The following is a 25,319-nucleotide window of genomic DNA, read 5'->3' on the forward strand; positions in this document are numbered from 1 at the left end:
TTGGACAGTAGACCAAGCTTGAGGTTGTAATAAACCTCTTTGTGTTTGCTTCAAATACCGGCTCTGTGGTGGTTTGTTTGGGGGTGCTGTGACACTGGAACAATATCCTAGACCAGTTTAAGAAGGCAATCCCCACCCCTGGTCATTCTACACTCCTTTATTAGGAGACGTTATTGTAGCCATAGGAGTATCACAAAGAATTATGTGCTTGCATATCATTATCTAATGGCTGGTGAATTCTCTTGACAGAAAATTGGCTCAAAGGTACACAGAGCCCAGAGATGCACCCTCCCTTCACACTTTGTTTACAGAGGCTGGTAGTCAATGAGGGGTACGATCTTTCCCCCATGCAATCTAAGATAGAATGTATGTACCAGTGACAGGTAAGTATGGAAAACGGAGAGAAGGCTCTGAAGTCAAGCATAGTCATCTGTCTTTAAGCAGAAGAACAGGGTTTATTAAAATAAATTGAAAGGGAGGAACTGTGAGGGCCCTCAGATGTGAATCCACTCTAGCTTGTCTAGAGGTCAGAGAGTTTGAGCTTATTTTGTTCTTTCAAGTTGTTGACAGCAAGCAGCTACAAAACAAGAGGTCCTGATATAGGGTGGTTAGTTAGTGTTTTGAGTACAGAGGTGTATCAGCTGCACCAGGACCAAAGGTCGGAGATGCTCTGTCTATTCCTTTTATCATGTTAATGAAGTCTGTTGCCTCCCCTGTCCCCCTTTGGAGTAGAGTTTTATAAATGTGGAAAATAAAGGCAGTGGGTTCAATGCTTAGAGTGGGAAGTCCTTCTGTATATGTGTTGGTTAATGAATAAAGCTGCTTTGGCCTATGAATGGCAGAATACAGCACGGTGGGAATTCCAGGTACATTGAGGAGAAAAGAAGGCAGAGTCACAGAGATGCCATGTAGCCCCCTAAAGAGAAACACACCTGCCTACTGTAACCTTACCTGTTAACCACGAGCCTCGTGGTAAAATACAAAATAATAGGAATGGGTTAATTTAAGCTGTAAAAGCTAGTTACAAATACACTTAAGCTATTGGCCAAACAGTGTTTTAATTAATATAGTTTCTGTGTGATTATTTCAGGTCCAGATGATCAGGAATGAACAAGTAGTCTCTGCCAACAGAATGGCACCAATGTGGGCAGCTACAGTCATATAAAACCTAGACAGCCTAAAAAAAAAAAATTCTAGACACAAAAAAAGAGTTTAACACAGCTTCTTAGCAGTCACATTTTTCTTTCGGAGGGCTTATTTGCTCACGGCAAGCAGGGGCACTGCAGCTCCTTTAAGAGAGGTCTCCCAGCCTCAGCAATAGCAGTGAAGGCTGTGCGGCCTCTTTAGGGGAAGGCTTCCTGGTTTGTGCTGGTTGCATGAACAGCTCTGTCTCTTTCAGGAAGCTGAGCACTTAAATGGGTTCTGTGAGCAGTGTGTTACAAATTACTTAATGGTGACATAGACCCACTGTAATCCTGGAGCTGGTGTGGTGTGCATGGCTCTCACACATACTGTACTGGATGGAGCCAACAGGCAGGGCCACAGAGTTGATCCAACGCATGACTGCTTAGCATTAAAAAAAAAGCACTCTGGTTGAAAAATAATCACAGATACACATGCAATAGAGACAAATTCATATGAAAAAGACCTCTAAATGGATCACAGTGTTTAATAAAAAAAAAATGTACATAGGCTTGAGAGAGAGAAGAAAAAGAGTAAAGACAGTTCTAATATAAAGAGTACAGACAGTCATAGATTAAAGGAGTAAAGCTTAAATAAGTATTAAGCTTGAAGAAAAAGTAATAAAGTAAGAAAAATAAGCCATGTAAAGATGGAATACACACAGAGTCTGGATTATGTATATTGTGTTTTCTTTGAACTTTTTGACTGTGAATAAGTACAGAGAGATATTTGATTCTCGGGGCTGGTAAGCTAAACCAACATATATTTTAAAAGTATATTGATTTTTGGGTCTAAGGATATGTTGCTTTGGAAAAGAAGTTCTCCTTTTATTTCCACAGAGGATGAGAACCTGTGGGTTCTTTCCAGACTAATGTGGTTTAATGAACCAAGATTTCCCGGAGAGGTCTCTGTGAAGCCCCCAAAATACTTTGCCCAACAAAAAGTAGGAAGCACTTTGGAGAGAACTATGCCCAAATTTGCAAATATTGTTTATAAATGTTTGTTTTCATTTAAAGGGGAATATGCTAAAGACATGAATACTTTACATTGGTATGAATCTTAGTCTATTGGTACAAATTTAAGGTCAATTTTGTTATATGTATATTTTGCTTTTGAATAAGGTATTGTGTCTGTATAGCTCATTTAAAAATGTAATGTATAATTAAGAAATACAGGTTAATAGATAGCTATAATAGTCAAGCTTGTTGTCATGTCAGTTAGGTTTTATCCATCTACAGAGATATATTTCAGGTGGATTGGTATTCTTCAAATGTTACAAAGACATACAGATTATGACATTAAATATGTTTTAAGAACTTAGATTTTTCTCAGGAGTGAGATATGTCTACTTCTGGCGGCACCAGTTACTTCAGAGAGGTTGATGGGCATTGAAGAGCTCCTTATGGGGTTTGTTCACCATTTAGGCAAGAAACTGCTCTGGCCTGGACTGCTGATGGTATGCTGTATGAACTGGACACGCAGGACCCACAAAAAATGACTGCTAAACTTGTCTAAAGGTGAGACAGTCCTTCAAGAATCCTACTTATAGTCAAACATTTTGCAGGACACAGAAAAAAAACATCTGATGAACTTTGCTATTACAAGGCAAAACAGATCTTCAAATATTATGTTTCAGAGGAATGTCTTCTGGAACTGTAGGCTGAAGATGGATGCTCCAATGTTACAAAAGAACTTTGGGTGACTGTTCAAGCAGTGAGATGTCTCTGTCAATTCTCGAGTTTTGGAAGTTGCTTGCAATGCACTTCTTGTTAACTTAGGTAGTATTATATCTTTCTGAGGACTTTGATGGAGTTGAAGAATAGATAGTTACAGTTTTCCTTAGTTATAATGAAAGATAAAATAGATATAAATATTAGAACTAATTCTTGCTTGATACCTGTTTGAATATGTAATTTTACTATTTTAAAGTTAAAACCTTCCTTTTTATTTGGACAGAAAAGGGAAAATGGTGTGGGAAGTCCTTTTGTATATGTGTTGCTTTTATTGGTTAATGAGTAAAGCTGCTTTGGCCTATGATGGACAGAATAGAACAAGGTGGGAATTCCAAGTAGATCGAGGAGAAAAGAAGGAGAGTGAGGGGGGCACCACGTAGCCGAAACGATAAAGACACCCGCCTGCTGGAACCTTACCAGTAAACCATGAGCCTCGGGGTAAAATAAAAGTAATAGGAATGGGTTAAAGATTTAAGAGCTAGCTAAAATACGCTTAAACTATAGGCCAAACAGTGTTTTAATTAATATAGTTTCTGTGTAATTATTTTGGGTTTGGGTGGTTTAGAACAAACAGGCAACCTCTGCTTACAACTGCTCATTGAATTTCCCTGCCCATGCTGTTCCATTTTGTGTTTTGTCTCTTATTTTTCCTTTTTGTTCCTTTTTGTTTTATAATTCTAACCCTCATGCTCCTACCCTGGAATATGTGAATCTACTTGAGGCTGGTCTTAGACACTCAGGCCTACTTTTTAGCTGGTTTTTATTAAGGGTTATAGAGACATGGGATTCCCCTCTGTATTTCCACTGGTTAATAAAGAAGCTGCTTTGGCCTATGGCAGGGCAGAATGAAGCTAGGCAGGGAAAACCAAATTGAATGCAGGGAGAAAGAAGGCAGAATCAGGAAATGCCATGTAGCCGCTGAAGGTGAAAGACACCAGAATCTTGTCTGGTAAGCCACAGCCTAGTGGTAATACACAGATTAATAAAAAATGGGTTAATTCAAGATATAAGAGCTAGATAGGAATATGCCTAAGTCATTGGCCATGCAGTGTTGTAATTAATATAGTTTCTGTGTGAATATTTGGGTCTGGATGGCTGGAACAAAAGAGCAGTCTCTGTGTACATCTTGGCAGCAGTGTGGCCAAGCTGTTCTGGACCCATGTGGCTGAGATCTACTGGGCCCCATATTAGACACACCTGATCCCAAGGATGAAATGCCTACAATTCAGATCCAGAGACTCAGGCCATTAAAGGCAAGAGTTCAGTTAATAAATACAGAGAAATCAGGATGGTCCAGTATAGTGGGAAAAGAGTAAGGCATCGGGATCTTCCCTTCTGGGAGTGCTAAGAGAACTGGCCCATACAGTAAGACTAAGAAACTTTGTCTACTCCCTAGAAGTTCTTTTCCTAAAATCAGGCATTTGGATCTGGGTCTCCATTCCTTGGGAGTCTGAGGAAAGTTCCTGCTTGATAAAGCTCTCATTGTTCTTATCTCCAGCAAGAGGAACTTGTGGCCCTTCCATTAACACGTGACTGATGCCAACTGACAAGGTCAATGCTAGATTCCTCAAACCCTGATCTCAAGCCACACCCCAGTTCGCAGCCCCTTGTCTCTCCTTTAATCCTATATGCAACTATACCATATAAAAGGGGCAATCTTTTCTCAATTAAACACTACTGTCAGCCATACAGATTTAACCTCAGATTATACCCATCTCTTCCTCCCCCTGTCCTCTGCTGACTCCACACATCCTCTTTGCCACCTGAACTCACCTGATGCAGCAGAAGGGAACTTGGGTTTCAGGGTGTCTCGTCAGCTTTCTTTGGCAGGAAAAAGGATGACATTCAGATATCCTTATTCAGTCACAATTGTGGGTTGTTAAGAAATCACAGAAGGAGCAGGTAAGTGTGACTGAGCCACCCAAATGTGAGCCCACTTTCCCTAACACCCTGCCAGAGATCTCCATCTCCACGCAAAGGCTTCCGGGAACGTAGCTTAGTGTTGGCCCTTGGATGATGATGTAGGGATTGTGAGCCTGAGACATGCAGAAAAGACACAGTGAATTGCAGGCCAGCCTAGATACACACCCAGACCCTGTCTGCCTCCCTCCCCTCTAAAATACTAAAACAAGACCTCAACCAAACTAAACAGTATCTAAAGTACTCCTCAATTCTCCAGGTCCTTCCTGTCCACCATTCCCCTTATCATGCCTAAGCCGGCACCCGTGCTTCAGTCAACACATGCAACAGGGACAGAAGTCTCATCTCACACTAAAGTGCCAATGCACAGTTCTCATTTCCCAAGGAAATTTGGGACTCAAGGGGATACAAAGCAATCATGTTTAAAGGAGTTTTGGGCTAGCCTGGGACACTGCTCATCTCATTCCTAAACCTGAGATTATGTTAAATTTTCAATAATTCAAAATTCACTTCTTTTAGGCATGTATCTGTGATAAAATCCTTAATAAAAACAGGACATGAGAATCACAAATCCAAGCATGTAAATTCATTAACCTCTCTACAGCTTTAGATACGGTTTACAAGTCAGGTTTCCCACTGGCCAGTGGTGGTCATGTCTTTAATCCCAGCACTCCTGAGGCAGAAGCAAGTGGATCTCTGTGACCAGCCAGCCTGGTCCTTAGAACAAGTTTCAGGACAGGCAAGGCTACACAGAGAAACTCTGTCTAGACAAACAGAAGTTGTTCAAGGTTCTGTTATTTAGTCCTGGGCACTAGGACATTTTTATTATTTGAATCAGTGACTCCTATTTCTTGAAACCTATAGGTTTCTAGAACAAGGGGCAGGTAAACAGTTTCTTTGTCATGCTTTACACAAAGTGGAGAGTCGGGAATGTCAAGGTCATGGGCAAATGTAGTTGTACTTGGATGAGAACGGTAGGCTCAAGTGGAGGTGAGTTGGAGTCTGTCCCATCTCATGGCTGTGAGTAGTGAACAGACTTGTGGATTGGGAGTAATTAGCTGAAGACTGTTCTTTGGGGGCGGTGTGTGCTTTCCTACTGCAATCAAATGGAAGGCAATGGTGGAGCATGTGCCTTTAATCCCAGCACTAGGGGGCAGAGGCAGGAGGATCTCTGTGAGTTTGAGGTCAGCCTGGCCCACAAAGTGAGTTCCAGGACAGTCTCCAAAGCTACACAGAGAAATCCTGTCTCAGATTTAGAGAACAAAAAAAAGGAACCCAGAAAAGGTTAACCCGATGCATATTAATGATGTGTGCAATTGTTATGGTGCTGCGTGATAATTAGGCCTTAAATATTAAGCAGCTTATACAAATGACTAAATGAGTATTTTTACACAGTCAACACATTTTTTCAGTGTGTCTCTGCTTATTGTATTAACTTTCTACAATCTATAATCACAGCAAGAACTTTTTCTCTGCAACTCTCTACTATTTAATTAAGTCCTCACAAAGGCACTCTTTAAAATGACAGAGCAAAGCACCAACATAGCTGTGTTTAAGGCTCTCTGTTTGTGCTTTTCATTTCAGTCCTAGGAAACTCCGTCAAGGAGCTCATCTGAAAAAAAAAAATGTGTCTACCAACAAACTAACTGCACTTGGCTCCTGATTTTGTGGGTCTAGAAGCCCTTTTTTTCTTTTTTTTTTTTTTTAAGCTTTCTTAGGCTTTATCTGGAAATTTTTGCCTCATGTTGGCACCATTTGTAAGCATCAGACTCTTAATCTCAGGGCTGTGGGTTCAAGCTCCACGTTGAGTACCAATTGTAAGCAGAGACTGCTCTTTCATTTTTGGCCACCCAGGCCCAAATAATCACACAGAAACTATATTAATTACAACACTCTCTGGTCAATGTCTCAGGCATATTTCTAACTAGCTCTAACATCTTAAATTAACTCATTTCTAATATTTTATATTTTACTGTGAGGCTTGTGATTTACTGGTAAAGTTCTGGCTTCCTTCTCCTTATGCAGCTACTTGGTGTCTCTTTGTCTGCCTACTCAAGCTCTATATCTCTGTTTGAATTTCCTACCTGGCTCTACTCTGCTAAGCCTTTGGCTGAAACAGTTTTATTCATTAGCCAATATAAGCAACCCATAAATAGAAGGACATCCTGATATGGGATTCCCCTCTGTGTTCTGTGAATGCCATTGATTACAACATCCCTCATCAGATAATAATATCCTTAACTGCTTTTCCTGATAGGGAAATAGCAAGCATTGGCAATGAATAAGTGTTCACAATGATATGAACATATTTCATTCTCCTAAAGCTAGGGACATGATTAATATCCATGAGCCCCAGAGAAAGGAGTGGCCCTATTTTTTTCTTCTTTTTCTTTTATCTTCTTTTGTTTTATTTTATTTTTTAAAAAAAGGAAAACAAACTATCCTTTTTCATTTTACATACCAATCCAAGTTCCCACTCCCTCCCTTCCTCCCGTTCCTTCCACCTTCCTACCCACCCCAACTCCCATCCACTCCTGAGAGAGGGTAAGGAACATTGTTTGGAGAAGGTTCAAGGCCCTCCCTACTATATCCAGGATGAGCAAGGTATCCATCCAAAGAGAATGGGTCCAAAAGAGCCAATACAAGCAGTAGGAATAAATCCTGGTGCCACTGCCAGCCTTCCCCAGCCATACAACTGTCAACCACATTCACGTCCTGCTGGTGTTGATGAGCTCCCATTAGCTCAGGTAGACTGTTTCAGAGGGTGTCCCCATCATGGTCTTGACCTCTTTGTTCATATTCTCACTCCTCCACTCTTCAACTGGACTTTGGGAGCTCAGCTCAATGCTCTGCTATGAGACACTGGGAGTGGTCCCTTTTTAAAGATGACTTCTTTTAAAGCCTGCTGTCCTGAATTGGGTTATTTTTTAATATGTTACCATATGTTGGTAAGTATCCTGTGGCTGCCAGACAGTTTAAAATGTTAAAAGAGTGCCTTACAAGGTTTGTTTATTTATTAAGTATACAGTGTTCTGCCAGTACAGGCTTGCACACCAGAAGAGAACACCAGGTCTCCCTGTAGATGGTTGTGAGCTACCATGTTGTTGCTGAAATTTGAACTCCAGACCTCTGGAAGAGCAGCCAGTTCTCTTAACCTCTGAGCCAAATCTTCAGCCAATAGAATGTCTTAGGAGTCTAACTTTAGGCCTACAAATAAGAAGACCACCTATGCACTGAGGTAAACAGCTGTTCTTTAGAGCCAAGGACTCTCATTATATGTGGACAAGGCTATTGTAGCAGGTAGAGACTCAAAGACCCCTGGGACGACCAAAGTTCGAACTGAGAGTCTGTATTAAGCCTGAAGAGAAATACGTTTCACAGAACAGCCTGCGTATTACAGGGATGTTTTATTTTTTTTCTTTTTTGGTTTTTGGTTTGATATTTTTTTTTTCAGGTGGTGCGTTGAGACAGGCTTTCTCTATGTTGCTTTGGGACCTGTCCTGGAACTCGCTCTATAGACCAGGCTGGCCTTGAACTCACAGAGATCTTCCTGCCTCTGCTCCCAAGTGCTGGGATTAAAGGTATGAGCCACCACCAACCGGCTTACAGGAAGTTTTTGAAGACAAAGAATACGGAAAAACTACATTCTGGTTGGCAGTTGCAGGGGACAGTAAAAGTGCAATTTAACAAGAGCCAAGAATGTGCAGTCAGCTGGGGGACTTTCACCCTGAGCTTCTAGAACAGGGCAGAGGGCTTTCAGGGCAGGCAGTAGAAAGGGCAGAGAAAGGGGGTGTTCAGTTTTGGTCTAAACCAAGATGTCTTCAGCTGAGACAGAATGGGGAAACTTTTGCCCTGTTACACTGTCACAAGGATTTAGAGACCTGTCTGGGAGGCACTGCCTAAAGAGCCACTCTCAGGCTACAGAGATAGTTCAGCAGCTAAGAGCACTGACTACTCTTCCAGAGGTCCTGAGTTCAATTCCCAGCAACTGCATGGTGGCTCAAATGGTGTCTTCTTTTGGCATACACGCAGACAGAACACTATATACATAATAAAAAGTTAATCTTTTAAAAAAGAGCTGCTGTCAAAGTGTCAGAAATAATTCTTTTAAAGGCAGACATGAATTATGGCTTGGGGTGTGGTGAAATGCAAAAGGAAGCATCCACTGAGTCAAGGACAGCCCACCGCACAGTTTCACTGCGAATAAACTAAAATGGCAGAGGAACGTGGGAGTGTTGAGTGTCGATGAATCTCTCCTGCCTTAGTTGCCCTCAGATCCCGAGGCAATCAATACTCCACAGTAGCTTAGAATACTAGAGGTACTGAGCTGCTACATGAAGGTGCTAGGGGGCCAAAAGGCCATATCTGAGAAACTTGGAAATATGCTCGTGTCTCCGCCTTGCCTCAGGATTGAGAAGACACATGCGTGCCTGCTGCACTCAGAGGCCAGGAAAGGGCATTAGATTCTGTGGAATTGGACGGTTGTAAGCTGCCATGTAGGTGTTGGGCCTCAGACCTTGGTCCTCCAGAAACACAGTCAGTGCTTCTAATCTCTGAGCCATTTCCCCAACCCCATTAAATGGATAAACACCAGATAGAACACTGATTGTCCCGGGGTCTCTACAAACCAGAACTGAGGATCTTCTTGAGGTAATATGTCTTTTTGTTTTTAAGATTTATTTATTTATTATGTATAGTGTTCTGCCTGCATGTATTCCTGCATGCCAGTAGAGGGCGCCAGATATTATGAATGCTTGTGAGCCACCATATGGTTGCCCCGAATTGAACTCAAAGGAGCTGCCAGTGCTTTTAACCTCTGAGTCATCTCTTCAGCCCCTTGGTAATATTTCTAGAGAAACATTTGAGGTGTCCTTCTTTGTACCTTGAACAGAGCACTCTTGTGAAATGGTGTGGGAGAATTGTCTGTATTCTGTCAATCATATTTTAATAAAACGCTGATTGGCCAGGCAGGAAGTATAGGCGGGAAAACCAGACAGGAAGTAGAGGTGATGCAATGAGAACAGGAGAATTCTGGAAAGCAGGGAGGTTCCTCTGCCATTCCTGTGCAGACCACTGAAGAGGCAACATGTAAGCTGACAGCTGAAAAAGGTACCAAGCCATATGGCTAACATAGATCAGAATAATGGGTTAAGATAAGTCATGAGAACTAATAAGTAGCCTGACCTGATGGGCCAGTCAGTTTTATAACTTATAGAGATCTCTGTGTGATTGATTTTCTCTGGGACTTGCCGGCTTTGGGGTACTGGGCGGGAACAGAAACCCCAACAAGCCGGCCCCTCATGCTACAGTGAAAGAAGACATAGTCTCTGGGACCAGTTGGAGGGTTGCATTCAAGAAAGCTAAACGGCATCTTTCTAAGAAAAAGGTAGGACCTTCAGGAAGACCTAAAAGAGGAGCAAAACTAAACCTCTGAGTCTTCCTGTAGACAGTTCAGTGAGACCTAGGTGCTAATCAATACCAGTTGTCACGGTTTAATGCAGACAGCTGCCTGGGTTCAGCAAGGCAAGGAAGAAAGTCTGTGTTCAAAAGGAAAGGGATACTTTTACCTGCCATTTCTGGCTTCCAGTTGCCAAAGTGACCTTCAGCAGGAACATCAATGCTCACGCCTCCACAAGACCCAGGGATGACCTCAAGTCATATTCTAGAGCCATAGTGACAAAACAGCATGGTACTGGCCCAAAACCCACACATGTAGACCGGTGGAATAAAAGAGAGGACCCAGAAATAATCTACACTCTCACTCTCCTTCTAGACGAGGTAAATCTGCACTCTTGCTCGGGGCTTTCCACAGCAGAGAACTCAGTCATCACTCAGAGAGTTTCACCCAGGGCCCAGGAGGAGGGATTAGCTAGAGAGAAGAGTAGCTAGAACGTTAGATTCATCCTAAACCAACAGTAAGTTCAACTTGGCAGCGGGTCAAAGATCTGAAGCTGACTAGAAAAACTCAGAACAGTTCCATTTTCCCCCAAAGCAAGGAATCGGAAGTTAAAAGCCTTGTTTCAAACACTTGGCTGCCACCACCGTCAAACCCACGCAGGAGCGAGTGCTGCTCCTCTGAGCCTCACATGCGACTGACCAATTCACGACTTTCGGAACGCCACCCGACAAGCAGGATTTGTGCCAGAGGCCGAGTTCTAGAAGGAAAAGGTTCGTGCCTGTTTCCAAGTTCTCCCCTGGCAGCCAGGAGGAGCAGAGCGAGAGGACTGAGTCCTTCCCGCAGACCAGAAGCGGTGAGTGTCCGGTGCGACCTTCGTGGGGACAGGGTCAGAGGGAAGCGGGAGGCAGAGGGAAAGACCTGGGAAGAGCTTTTCTCCTCTTGAATGAATTCTCCCGTCTTTTGTCACTCTTATAGCATTTGATTATATTCGATAGATGATTGGTAAATGCGACTGCTGGGCAGGTGACAGAGCTCTGGGAGAAAGGAAGCCCAGGGAGGAATAAGAATGGCAGCTGAGACCAAAAGAGGAACCCGAAACGCTAGGAACAATCCAAAAGCTCAATATGTCTAAAGTTTAGGATGATAAAGTTTAGTTTATTAAAGACATTCTGAGATTCAAGTTTTCCGGTATTTAATAGACTTCCTATTGGTCTCTTCTTTCCCGCTCCTTCGGCGAGGGGCGGAGCCAACCATTGGAAAGAAAAAGCGGGACCTTATTGCCAGCTGGACCAAAGCGCTAGACCTGCAATTTGTAAGGCCAGGTTCCGGGTGCTTAGAGCCCTGCAGCTCCAAACCACCACCACCACCACCACCACCACCACCACCACCACCACCTCCACCACCACCACCATCGTGGTCTAGCCCGCCAAATCCGGGACCTGAGTGGCCTGAGCAGCCTAGAAGCAAAGGTGACATCTGTTTGTTTCTCCTACCTGAAGGTCCAGGTATTTTATCAGGCTCAGCAGCAAGTTCAGTAAAAAGCAAGAGAGTGATAGGGATAACTGGGGTGGGTGTGAGCCTGGCCAGGACTCAAGGGAGGGGGAGAGGACAGACGAATGAGGGGCGGGGTGGGGTGGGGCAGGACCACTTGCCCAAAAGCACTGAGGCATGCTAGGGCACAGGTGCAACACTCAGCAGCAGGTTTCTGTCACTGTGAGCGGGTGTAAGTTAGTGCAAGTGCCTCAAGGCCCACAGTTGCAGTTTTGGAAATTATTGTGTTGAAAGATTCTGCAGACACGACTGAGCCACCCCTGTAAGATACTGTCCTTAACTGAGGCGTTAAGAGGCAGAAACAGAACCATTGCTATCTAACCCAGAGTTTATCCTCTAGAAGCTATTGGAAAACAGCCAAGGACCCTGTGATTTCAGTTTCCCAATGCCACTTGTTCTACAGCCCTATTTCCTTTCTGTTCTGGTTCCCCAAAATAACCAGTACCAGTATAGCTTTATTTTGTGTCATATGACACTTTTTTAAGATTTTACTTCCTAAAAACTCTGCTGTATGGAGCTGGAGAGATGGCTCGGCAGTGAAGAACACTTTTTGCTTTGGCAGAAGACCCAGGTTCAATTCCCAGCCCCTAGTGACTCAGGGTCCATAATGCTGGTCCCAAGGATCTGATGCCTTTTTCTGACCTCCACAGAGACTTGGCAGGTGGTACAGAGACATACATAAAAGCAAAACACTCATATACACTGAGCCATCTCTTCAACCCCATGTCTTAAGTTTTTTATGCAAACACTGTCATACACTATGTACACTATCATAAGTACATGCCCTGCTATAAAATCACTTTTTCAAGTCATTATTACATTTCCTAAATTTATGTGTGTTGGATGCATGAAGACATGGTATAACAGTATTCAATGTCAGCTTGATGGGATATGGAACTGCCTATAAGAAATGCCTCCAGGCACATACCTAGGGGATTATTTAATCTGTAGATATATCTGTGAGTGATTATGTTAACTGAGATAATTGAGAAGACCCATTATTCTAAAGGAGAGTGGCACCATTTCCAGCCTGTGGTTCCTAGACTGAAAAAAAAAAAATCAGCGTGCTGCCTAAGCACATGCATTCCTTGGTCTTCCTGCTACACTGTGACCCAGCTGTGTAAGTTCCAGCTGCCTTGCCTTCCTGGCTCTGGTGATGCCTACTTGGAACCCTGCCTTCCTGAAGTGGCCTTTGTCTGGGCATTTTTATCACCGCGGCAGGGGAGTAACAAGACACAGGGCTTCCCGTTTTCTCTACAGTATCTCCCTGTGCGCACACCCTCCGTCCCCATATAGCTGTGATGTCTCTTCACACTTCTCCCACCTGTCCCTACATTTCTCCTCCTGCCTTTTCAGCAAAGGGCTCTTTCCAGACGGGTGACTTTGTTCCTTAGCTGAAGAGGAAAAGGGAAGGCATTGGAAGAATCTCCCTCCTGCCTCCCCTAGAGCTATAAACCTAACCTCACTGCCAACGGTTTTCTCTTCTCCTCTTTACCTTCTTCCAGAATCTGACCCACGATCTTGTCCAGACCTTGACTCTCAGGATTCTATTGTTTCAGTCACTCAGTCTCCTCCTCCTTCTTTAAGTTCTCAGCTCCCTACTGACTTTCTCTCATCCATGCTAAATATTGTCAAGCCTTTCCCATCTTAAAGAAAAACCAATCTTCAAACTCTCTTCCTCCATCCACATCAGCGCCTCTCTTCTTTAATAAGTTAATCTAATGACTGATTGTCTACGTTTGATAACACTATTACTGTGCCTGGCATTCATTCCTCAGCCCATGTGACATTTTGCTTACTGAACATCTGTGAGCCAATGCATAGTGTTCAACACTTGGTGAATTATTTAATCCTTATACTAAGAGTCATATCAAGGTAAAAGATCCTTGCCCTGTTAGCAAGCACATAGGGTTAGGCATCTTAAGTGTCCATATAAATAAAACAATAAAACAATAATAAAACAATAGTATGCTGTAAAGAGTCTTTCTCTGTCCCACAAGATAGCCCCCAAATAGCAACATAGAGAATTCTTATTAATTATGAATGCTTGGCCTTTGCCTGTTTCGAACTAGCTCTTACAACTTAATTTAACCCATTTCTATTCATCTGTGTGCTCATGTGCTCATGTGGCTCATGACTTTTACCTCTCCTCCTGCATGTCCTGCTTCCTCTGTATCTGGCTGGTGACTCCACCTTTCTTCTTCCCTGGGTCCTCTCTATCCCCAGAAGTCCCACCTAAACTCTTCCTGCCTAACTATTGGCCATTCAGCTCTTATTAAACCAATCACAGCGCACATCTTCAAACAGTGTAAAGGGATGGTACTCAAAAGTAAGGGATAGAGTTGCCAGCCAAGCCATGCCTGTTGGTGCTCATCTCTAAGACCTCACCTTCTGCAGTCTTCAGAGTCAGCAGCTGTGTCATGCATCAAATGTATTTTTGCAGGAGAGGATGGAGACAGGACTTCTCTGTGTAGCATTGGCTGTCCTGGAACTCACCATGTAGATCAGACTGGCCTTGAACTCAGAGCTCCTCCTGCCTCTGCCTCCCAAGTGCTAGAATTAAAGACATGCACCACCAGCTCCTGGCAGTTCACTAAATCCTACAATAAGACTTTCCAGTATTAACTTACAGCATTAACTTGCAGTATTAACTTGCAGTCAGTAGCTTAGAGACCTGGAAAGTCAGCAGGCGGCCTTGTGCTCCATTCCCTGATGCCATATTCCTTTGGTTTTCTCCCACCTCTCTGGGGTTTCATTACCCTTTTGACATCTCCTTCCAGTATATTCTCTATTTATCCCATAATTCTTTGGGAATATGTCCCAAACTGTGAAATCTCATGCCATGGCATACTCTTCCGTTAGGTGATCCCTTCTACTTCTGTACCTCAGTGCTGATGGCTTCACCCTGACAATTCCAGTGAACGGATGACATTAGCTCCTCCTGGGAGAATTATTAAGCTACAGTGTAATAACCAAATTAGTTCAGACACCTCTTTAATGTGTTTTTACTCTCATAGCCCATATCACATGTGATGGTAAATTCTACTTTACTCTCCCTCAAAAAAAATTTCTAAAGAGAAAGAACTGTTTTTATGTTACTTGATATTTTACTGCTTTGACAGAATATTTGGCTTAGATTAAGTATTTTCAGTAAGTAGGTAAATGAACTGTGTCCTTGAGAGAATTAATCTCAATAAAGGTAAAACAAGTGTTTGGATTGTTTGACTGTAGGATCAACATGGAAAGAAATCTCTCCTTAGAGATGGTAAAGTCTCACCCAGACTTGGTCATCCGCATAAGGGACATGACTCTTGGGGAAGAAAACCGAAATAAAATGGACTCAAAGAAGAGAAAGCTGGAGAAGACAAGAGTTACAGAGGCTGCCTGTGCTCTGTTAAACTCCGGAGGAGGAGTGATTGAGATACAAATGGCCAACAAGAGTGAGTATCCCGTGGAGATGGGACTGGATTTGGAACAGTCTTTGAGAGCGCTTATCCAGTCTTCTGATTGGCAGGCTTTCTTTGAGACCCAACAACGAGGGAATTATTTTTACATTTTTGTTAAATCGTGGAGCTGCGGCCCTGAAAACGGTTCTGCTAAACCTCGCATTTGCAGCCAAAATTCTTCCTTGTACCATAGATCTGAAACTTCAGTGATTGCCATGAATTCAACAGATGCATTTGGATATCTAAAACGTAAGAAGAATGACGGATGTGACCAGAAAGATGAAGACACTCCACCTGTTAAAATTCCCAGAGTTATGCGTCAGAACAGCCTTGAATCAGATCCTGCTTTTGAAATTTTCCAAAGTGAGAAACTCGAATATGGTCAAACCTTGCCTTTTCCTGAATCTATACAAGTAGAGTTTAAACAATTCGCTACAAAAAGTGTCCAAGACTACATTAAAACTGAAATTCCAGAGTATGTCTCTGCATTTGCAAACACCAGCGGAGGCTACCTTTTCATTGGAGTGGAGGACAAGAGTAGGAAGGTCCTGGGATGCCCAAAAGACAATGTTACCCGTGACTCTTTGGAAAGAGTGGCAAATGAAGCAATATCTAAGTTGCCAGTTTTCCATTTTTCGTCATCTGAAGAAAAGGTGTCTCACGAGACCAGAGTCATAGATGTGTTTCAGGAGGGGAATTTGCGTGGTTATCTCTGTGCGCTCAAAGTGGAGGCTTTCTGCTGCGCGGTGTTCTCAGAAGCTCCCACCTCGTGGATGGCAGACAAGGAGAAAGGAGTCATCTACAGACTGACTACGAAGGAGTGGGTGGGCATGATGGTGGCTGCTGATCCAGGTAAGAGGGGAGAGATCTTCCTTCTCTGGTTTTTCTGACTCTTGAGTTCCTCTATATTGTTCACACTCTGAAAATCTGAGTTCATTACATCTACTGAAGTTGGGTCTTTATGCTTTTTGGATACAAGAAATTTAGGGTTGGAGAGATGGCTCAGAGGCTTACAATCATCTATAATGAGACCTGGTGTCCCTCTTCTGGCCTGCATGCATACATGTAGGCAGAACACTAAATATAGTAAATAAATAAATCTTTTTAAAAATTGAATATAGAGTTCTTTTTGTTTGTTTGTTTTGAGGCAGGGTTTCTTTTTATAGTAGGGCAGGCTGTCCTTGAACTCACTGAGATCCACTTGCTTCTTCCTCCCAAGTGCTGGGATTAAAGATATGTGCCACCACCACTTGGCTGAATATGGACTTCTTTTTTGGCACACACATGTTCAGATGCCACAGTTCACACTTGGAGGCCAGAGACCAACATGAGTCACTTCTCCTTCCACCAAGTGCGTGACAGATCAAACTCAGGTCATCAGGCCTGGAGGCAGGCACCTGTTTAGTTAGGGTTTCCATTGTTGTGAAGAGACACCATGACCATAGTAACTCTTTTTTTTTTCTTAGGGGAGAGCACAAGTGTGGTCCCCACTACCACAAATAATGCAGTCCAGGATCCCACATTTGGGGAAATCCCAGGCATCAGCATATCTGGAGTGCAATAGATAAGCCTTGGACTGATCATGGCAACTCTTATAAAGGAAAACATTTAATTGTGGTAGCTCACTTACAGTTTCAGAGGTTCAGTCCATTATCATCATGGTGGGACACAGCAACATGCAGGCAGATATTGTGCTGGAGAAATAACTGAAAGTCCTACATATTACAGGCAACAGGAAATAATCTGAGAGACTGGGTAGTATCTTGAGCATATATGAGACCTCAAAGCCTGCCTCCACAGTGACACACTTCCTCAATCAAGAATGCACGTACTCCAACAAGGCCACACTTCCTAGAAGTGCCTCTCCCTTTGGGGATCATTTTCTTTAGACCACCACAGCACCTTTACCCACTGAGTCATCTGACCAGCATCATGAAAATGGAGTTCGTATTTACACACGTTATTTAAACTCCTCACACTGTAATTTGCTGGGCCCTCATAGCAATGGTCACCTGGTGCCAAAGTTTAGCATGTTACCAACCCTGGGAGTCAGGAATCTGCACCAGATGTAGCGTATTTTGGCTGGCTCTAAATGCTCTTTTTGCTAAGTCTTCTTTGGCTAACCAGATTTTTGTACTTCTATATGAATTTCAGAATTTTTTTCTTAGTTCTGTGAAAAGTATTATTGGAATTTGGTAGGACTTGTATTGGCTCAGTAGACAGAGTTTAGTGACCGCCATTTCCATAGGAGGCTTTTCCTTCCGGTTTCTGCCTCAGTGTTTGAAAGTTTTCATCGTAGAGGCCTCTGCGTCCTTTGTTAGGTATGGTATGTTCTCGGGGATTTTTCTGGTGCAGTCATTAAGGAGATTTTCCACATCTGTTTCTCGGCAAGTTCTTTATTGGTATACAGAAAAGCTGCTGGGTTTGTCTCTTGGTTTTTGTATCCTACTACCTTGCTGAAAGTTATCAAATATAAGAGCTCACAGGTAGAGTCTTTAAGGTCTTTATGTTTAGGGTCAGATCATCTGTAAATGGGCACAACTATTTCTTTTCTATTTGTACGCATGCCTTGCGTGAGAGTGAGCCCTCGATTTTGGAGGCAGAATTTTTTGCTTTTTCTCACCTAGTCTAATGTTAGGTTAGGTTTGTCATATGCAGCCTGTATCATGTTGACATCTGTTCTTTCCGTTCCTGGTTTTTTTCGGGGTGTTTTAGTCATGGAAGGATGTAAAATTTTGACATCAGCATTTTCTGCATCTGATGAGATGATCTGTGATTTTGTCCCTGATTCCACTTATCTGGTACATTGTATTTATTAAGACACCCTTGCCTCTGTGGAATGAAACCAACTTGATCTTTTCAGTGTTAGGTTAAGTTTGGTTTGCAGGTTTAAGTTTATCATGGGAATTGAGTGGCCGATTTTTTTGGTTTGTCTTTTTAAGGTTGTGATACAGCTTTATGGGGTGAATTAATAGTGTCTCTTCCCTTCAATTTCATAGACTAATTTGAGGAACACTGCTGTTAATTCATCAGTGATGGTCTATTAGAAGTCAACAATGAATCCATCCAGTTCTGGACTTTTCTTTGCTAGGATTCTCTTCATCTTCCTTTTGGGTAGGCACAGATGGGACTGTACTTCTGCCTCATCTCTCTGCAAAGAGACAGCACAATCTTCCTGGAAATGTGAGAAACTGCATTGAAATGAAAGGGATTTAGTTTCATTTTGGTGACTGCCGCTTCAGTGATCTTGACTTAGTTTGGGTAGGTGATATGTGTCCAGGAATTTCTCCTTTGATCCAAAACCATAGATTTTTCACCTCTTTAGAATATAGATTTTCAAAGTATTCCCTAATAATTCTCTGGATTTTATTGATATATGTGGAAATATTCTCTTCTCTTTCTTTAGTTAGTTTAGCCAAGAGTTTATTAATCTTCTCTATTTTTTAAAAGGTCTGTTTTACTCATTCTTTTGATCATTTCTTTTCATTAATTTCTACCCTGGTAATTATTATTTCTTTCTATCTACTAATTTGGTCTTGTATTGTTCTTGTTAGTTGAATTGTTTCTCTAACTCGAAATTCCATGATGTTTCTTACTTGAGGTGTCTCTGGTTTTCCATGTAATTGCTCATAGCTATAAACTCCACTATTCGGTGTGCCTCTGATACATTCCAAATGTTTCTATAACTGCTGATATCATTTTCATTTGGTTATGTGAATGTTTTAATTTCCTGATTTCATCAATGACATGCTGGTCATTCATTGTTTAATCTACATATGTTTTTAAAGTTCTGTAGCTTCTCCTGCTATTTGTTTATAAATTAATTTTGGTCTAATGAAAAACAAGAGATTAGTTAGATTTGTTTTTCAAGACAGGGCTTCTCTGTGTAACAGCCCTGGCTGTCCTGGTATCTGCTTTGTAGACCAGGCTGGCCTCGAACTCACAGAGTTCTGCCTGCCTCTGCATCCCAGCTAGTGTCCTTGACCTATGAGCCATCTCTCCAGTCCCAAGCTTGCCTTTCTGAGTTCAGCCTCCTACTACATGAACTTTTTGGCATGACAGTGCTGAGGCCCTCATTGCCCCATGAAGCTGTCTCCTGCCCTGAACTTTGGCAGGCTGACACCCGGATCCCTGATTTGAGATTGTTTCTTGCTATCAGGACCCCAGGGTAGCTGGGCACTAACCAGTGGGCTCTCTACCCAGGTGGCACCCAGTGAAGTGACAAAGTGGGCCTCCTCTTCACTGTTTACCCACGATGTCAGGGGAGTCACTGCCTCCCCAGAACCTTCCATTGGACTTGGAGCTTTTGAGGATTCTGATTTTGTCATGTGGTTGGAACTAGCCGGGTCTTCACCAGGGTTGTTTATATTACCTTCTGGATCAAGCTTCAGCTTCCCTTCTGTGTGGTTCTGGTCTTCTGCCAATTCTTCCCCTTTGGAATAGAGCCTGTGCTTTGTTATCCTGACTGGTTTCATTCACTGTGTCACACAGAGGCAACTTCCAGTCAGTCATCTTCCCTCGGTAACCTGTGTGAAGATTTTGAGTGTCAGCTGAGTCTTTCCGACAGCCCTCCACACTGCAGACCAGTGTATTCTAAGAAAGGACTGGAGCATAAAGTCGACCTCCAAAAACATTTATTTCCAGGTATGAACAGCTAGTTTTTCAATAAGAGAAAGAGAGCATTAACACCTTTGCTAAAAAAGAAATCAACGAGAATGCCTTGTGCAGCACCAAGTTAATGATGTAACAACACTGCAAACCTCTTGGGAATGAGGTACAGGGACTCTTGAAGTCATTGAGCATGGTACTAGCAAAATCTGATAGCTAAATATGCAGAGATCAGAGCCCCCACCAGGAATTTAAATAGCACTTCCAGGGCTTGAGCATATGCATTTGAGTCAGCTTCTCAAGGGTTCAGAACTCACTGAACCAGTACAGCCATAGCAGAAGTCTTATACTGGAAGCAGAATGGTATGGTTGGCCTTTGTCCCCAGCTTCTCTCTCTTTAAAGATTTTTTTATTATGTATACAGTGTTCTGCCAGAAGAGGGCACCAGATTTCATTACATTGCCACAATGTAGCTGCTGGGAATTGACCTCAGGAAGAGCAGCCAGTGCTCTTAGTCCCTAAGCCATCTCTCTAGGCCCCTGTAGTAAGCTTTTAAGGGACAGGGGAAAGAACACAAGCGTTCACATGGCAGAATAGGAGGGCACAGCGGAACCATGAGTAATTTGTCCTGAAGGAAGGTAGTGAGAACAAGTCACTAGGGTCTGGGCGTGGTACAAAAATAATAATTTCAGATGACAGATAATGTCAGCCTTTAGCTATGTTTTGTCTAGGAATTCCTACTTAGAGAAGATCCGGGTTTCTGAACAGAGGAAACGACCTCTTCAACTTCACACTCTGACTATTTGTGAGATCTGTTAACCGAGTACAATACAGAGACATCCTGTGGATTTATAAACATGTATGAAGGCCCAGATACTTAATGTGTTAGGATGGACAATACAGAGTCATCCTGTGGATATATAAACATGTATGAAGGCCCAGATACTTAATGTGTTAGGATGGACAATACAGAGTCATCCTGTGGATATATAAACATGAATGAAGGCCGAGATACTTAATGTGTTAGGATGGCCTTAGGTCCATTTTCAAAATTAATTTACTTGAACTCTTTTTCACTTCTCATCTTATCGTAAATGTTTTTAAATTTTCCACAAAGATATCTGATGTAAGAATAACTGCACAGATTTTTTTGCACTGCCTTAGGCTCAATAAGTTAGATTTTGTTTGGCACAGACTTTTCTGTAAGAAAATTGGAGGGCCATATCATTCCATCAGCTTGGTGGAATATGAGTTGAAGGGGATGTATACAGACGGAATTTCCCTTCAGTTGTACTACAAATAAGAACTTACTTCCCTTTTTGTTTGAAAATGTTTCATAACTTTAATTTTCATTGAAAACAGCTTTTTTTGTAGAATATATTCTGATAACAGTTACCCGCTGCCAGCTCCTCCCAGTTTGTCAACACCTCCCTACCCTCAAATCCACATTCTTTCCCCTCTCTCTCCCATTGTAAACAAATAGGCAATTGAAACAAACAAAGCAGAATAGGTCAAAACAAACAGAAAATAAGAACAAGAAACACACACAGAAAGACAGACACACACACATGCGCATATGCCACATGCTCACACACACACACACACACACAAACACACCATAAGAACACAAAATTGAAAACCATAATAAATAAACAAAATAACTGTAAGGTAAGAAATATATCGAAACAAACTATATGCAAAAAAACTCCAAAAAATACTATTGAGCTTGTTTTGTGTTCGTCATCTACGTAATTCTCTGTTTTAAACATAATAAGTGAGTCGTACAAAACAATACAAATACTTATTTGAAATCTTGTTTATTCTTTCCATGTCCAGTGTCACGAGAATGCTTGAAATATACTCCTGAATCCCTCTGGGAGGAGCTGTGCTCAGAGAATAAGGGACTGAAGAACTTAATAAAGGAGCAAATGCACTCTGTCCCCTGTGGTCTCCTGATCCTCTCTAGAAGCTGGGCTGTGGACCTGAACTTGGAAGAGAGGCAGGGAGTCATCTGCGATGCTCTGCTGATTGCAGAGAATAGCCCTCCCACCCTCTACACCATCCTTGGGCAGCAGGAGGAGGGGGCACAGGACTACTGTACCCGCACTGCCTTTACTCTCAAGCAGAAGCTAGTGAACACTGGTGGCTACACTGGAAGGGTCTGCGTCATGACCAAGGTTCTCTGCCTGGAATCCAAGAGCAATGTAGAGACCAGTGAGAGGTCACCCGCTCCTGTAGATTACCCACGTTCCTATAACCTTGCAAACACCCAGCAAATGGAAGCCTTGCTGCAGGCACTTGTAATTGTCTTGCTCAACTTCAGATCTTTCTTGAGTGACCAGCTTGGCTGTGAAATTTTGAATCTTCTCACAGTCCAACAGTATGAGATATTCTCAAAAAATCTCCGCAAAACCAAGAAACTGTTTGTGCATGGCTTGCCAGGGTCGGGCAAGACAGTCATGGCCATCAAGATCATGGAAAAGATCAGAAACACATTTCACTCTGAAACAGATAGAATTCTCTACATCTGTGAAAATCAGCGCTTAAGGGATTTTATCAGGTAAGTATAGGATCTTACATCTGTGTGTTATCAGTCTGGTCTTGAATATTTCTCTTAAGTGACCCTGATTCTTGGGAATTAGACAGTACAAGGACCTGTTACATCAGTGCTGTGTCTCTGGGCATTGACGCAGTTAGATAAACACCTCATGTCCTTTTCACTGTTACAGGGCAAAAAATATTTGCCAGGCAATGACCCGGAAAACTTTCATGAAAATTGAGTTTCAGACAGACATGATCCAACACATCATTGTTGATGAAGCCCAGAATTTGCGCACTGAAGATGGGAACTGGTATGAGAAGGTAAAGCGCATCACTCAGAGAGAGAAAGATTGTCCCGGAATCCTCTGGATCTTTCTGGACTATTTTCAGACCAGCCACACGCAACCGACTGGCCTCCCATGTTTCTCACGCCAGTATCCAAAGGAAGAGCTCACAAAAGTGGTACGCAATGCAGATAAAATAGCTGAGTTCTTACAGAAGATGTTACAGGAAATCAGAAATGACCCTCTATTCAGGATCCCTCGCGAGTCCCTGAAGATGCTCAATGAATTTACCTGGACTCACAGTGTACCAGGAAGCTTTAAGCACAAACACTTGAACTTGAGCAAGATGGTGACCTTTGTAGTAAATGAGTGCAACTCTTTCTTGAAGAAGGGCTACTCTCCGCATGATATCGCTGTGCTTTTCAGCACAGAAGAGGAAATAAATGCATATAAAGATCAGTTCCTGAGTGAAATAAGGAAGAAGAGAGTGTGTCAGATGGAGGATGCATTCAACTACATGTTTGACAGCATCCGCCGATTCTCAGGCCTGGAAAGAAGCATTGTGTTTGGCATTAACCCCCATTCAGTTGAACAAAGCATTTCCTGCAACCTATTGCTCTGCTTGGCTTCCAGAGCAAGAAAACATCTGTATATTATGTGGTTACCTAATCATTCTAACTCTATCGGGATGTACCTCAGTAGCTTGAATTGGATTCTAGAGAGAAGGCTGAGTTGGTGAGGTAGCTGACCCCTTAACCAGCAACAACACACTGTAAAGTCAGCCTTGCACTTTGTCTGGGCAGCATAGCAGAAGTAACCTTACCCTGAGGGCCTAAATGTGGGAGATCTAGCCCTACTGTAGGAGAACATGAATAGAGTAATCCCACACTAGCTCAGAACTGAGCATAATAAATGGATTCTTTACTTAGGGGTAGATTCACAGATCATAATATTCTGCAAGAACAGGCAACAGGAACCGAATCCAGCAGCCAAGAGAGGAAGTGAGAGCCCACAAGTTTCTAGTACTCAAGGCCAGGTTCAGCCTTTCAAAGGCCATTGGCCGAAAGACATTCCTCAGCACATCCCCCTTTTGTCTAAATAAGAAAGTTCAAAACCTATGCAAAACCATAAGCAATAAGAACAGATATCAGGTATAAAAATTAGAATTATAACCAGCATAAACAACGTTAAGCAAGAAACATCTGCTAAATGTTTAAATAATTATTCTATCCTAAGGAGTCTAAGTCTTGTATTAGAAATGGCTTGGCTAAGTCATGAGAGAAAAGTAACTACAACTATCTAGTCTTCAATCCCATCAAAGACCTGAGAAGGGAGATAATGTCACTTGAGTAGACAGGTAGTTCAATCAAGCAACTTCCAAAGGTGCAACAAATGACAGAGACAACTGGCTACCTGGACAATCACCCAAAGTCTCATTTGTAACTTTGGAGCAACCAAAGTTTCTTCTTTAGGCATCTAAATGTCTGAGGTCTCTTGACTTTTTGAAGATAAGTATTTCCTCCTCAAGATGTTTCTTCTTTTCAAATCGAAACTTTATTAATTTTGATGGTATTCATAGCTTTTCTTCTGTGAAAACAAGAGCAAAACCCCTTCCCCAACATAGCACATCTCCTGGTTTCCATTCTGAGGTCAACACATCCTTGAAATATACTGGCTAAATTCAGAAGGTTTTTTTTTCTCCATTATCCAATGTCTCACTGCCACTGTTCTTCCTTTCTCATTAGCATTAAAAAAATTCAAGGTTAATAAAGCATTATGCAATCATTTCTGGGGGTATTTTCCATCCCTTTTTGTTTGTTTACCATATCCTTTCTACTTTGATTTGATCTTTCTATAACTGCCTGACCTGTAGGATTGTTTGGTATACCTGTAATATGCTTCATATTATAATAAGCAAAAAATTATTTTATTTTCTTAGAAACATATGCTGTACAATTATCTGTCTTTATTTGTGCAGGTATACCTATGATGGTCATAACTTTTAATAAATGGGTGATTACTGAATCAGCCTGTTCTAAGCTCAAAGCAGTTGCCCATTGAAAACCTGAATAAGTGTCAATGGTGTGGTATAAATATTTTAATTTTCCATGTTCTGTAAAGTGCAACACATCCATCTTCAAGATTTCATTCCCTGGAGTACCCTTTGGGTTAGTCCCTGAAGGTAGCAGTTGGTTATAGAATATTGCAGTGAATTTATAGGATATGAGCTGCCCACACATTTCCAGTACTCAAAGCTATGCCCTACCTGGTCCAGTCTCTCAAAGGTCATTAGCTGAAGGAGATTCCCCAGCATCCCACCCCTCATCTGCCACATAGTGGCATGGGCTGAAGAGAGATGCCCTTCCCACACCCATCGATGCTTGGGGCAGATGGGAGAGCTGGTCCTGTGATCATAAGAGCAGGAGAGTGTAGCGGGCGTGGTCGATTGATAAAATAACCAGACCAATTCTATACAAAAGATTTAGCTTTTAATCAAAGGGGAAAAACTTACAAAATCCAAGATCCCACAAACACCAGGGAGCAGGGAACCAAAGAGAGAGAGTGGCAAGGCACTTTGATCTTTTTATTTGTTTTGTATAGCCTGAAGGGGCCACACCTTCAGCAGAATGTGATTGGCTGAGATTCTCCATCAGGG

General features: G+C 42.3%; 1 protein-coding gene across 6 annotated transcripts in view; it reads left to right on the forward strand.

Annotated features, from left to right (window-relative positions):
* The window catches only part of LOC148120875 (schlafen family member 13-like), a 38,723-nt gene extending 14,035 nt beyond the window's left edge, over window positions 1-24,688 (forward strand). For 2 of the 6 annotated variants that reach the window (XM_087910214.1, XM_087910215.1), the window contains exons 2-5: window positions 15,016-16,082; window positions 19,722-19,874; window positions 21,675-22,398; window positions 22,568-24,688. In XM_087910214.1, the coding sequence (XP_087766340.1) occupies window positions 15,023-16,082; window positions 19,722-19,874; window positions 21,675-22,398; window positions 22,568-23,402 (2,772 nt within the window). In that variant the 5' untranslated portion in view covers window positions 15,016-15,022 and the 3' untranslated portion in view covers window positions 23,403-24,688. Of the gene's footprint in view, window positions 1-9,801; window positions 9,945-10,827; window positions 11,087-11,432; window positions 11,703-15,015; window positions 16,083-19,721; window positions 19,889-21,674; window positions 22,399-22,567 lie in introns of those variants that run through there. The other 4 variants (XM_087910212.1, XM_087910216.1, XM_087910213.1 and 1 more) reach the window with 4 other exon arrangements.
* The last annotated feature ends 631 nt before the right edge of the window (window positions 24,689-25,319 follow it).

The sequence above is a fragment of the Myodes glareolus genome, chromosome 9 (assembly GCF_982192425.1).
Source record: "Myodes glareolus chromosome 9, mMyoGla1.1, whole genome shotgun sequence".
Taxonomy (NCBI): domain Eukaryota; kingdom Metazoa; phylum Chordata; class Mammalia; order Rodentia; family Cricetidae; genus Myodes; species Myodes glareolus.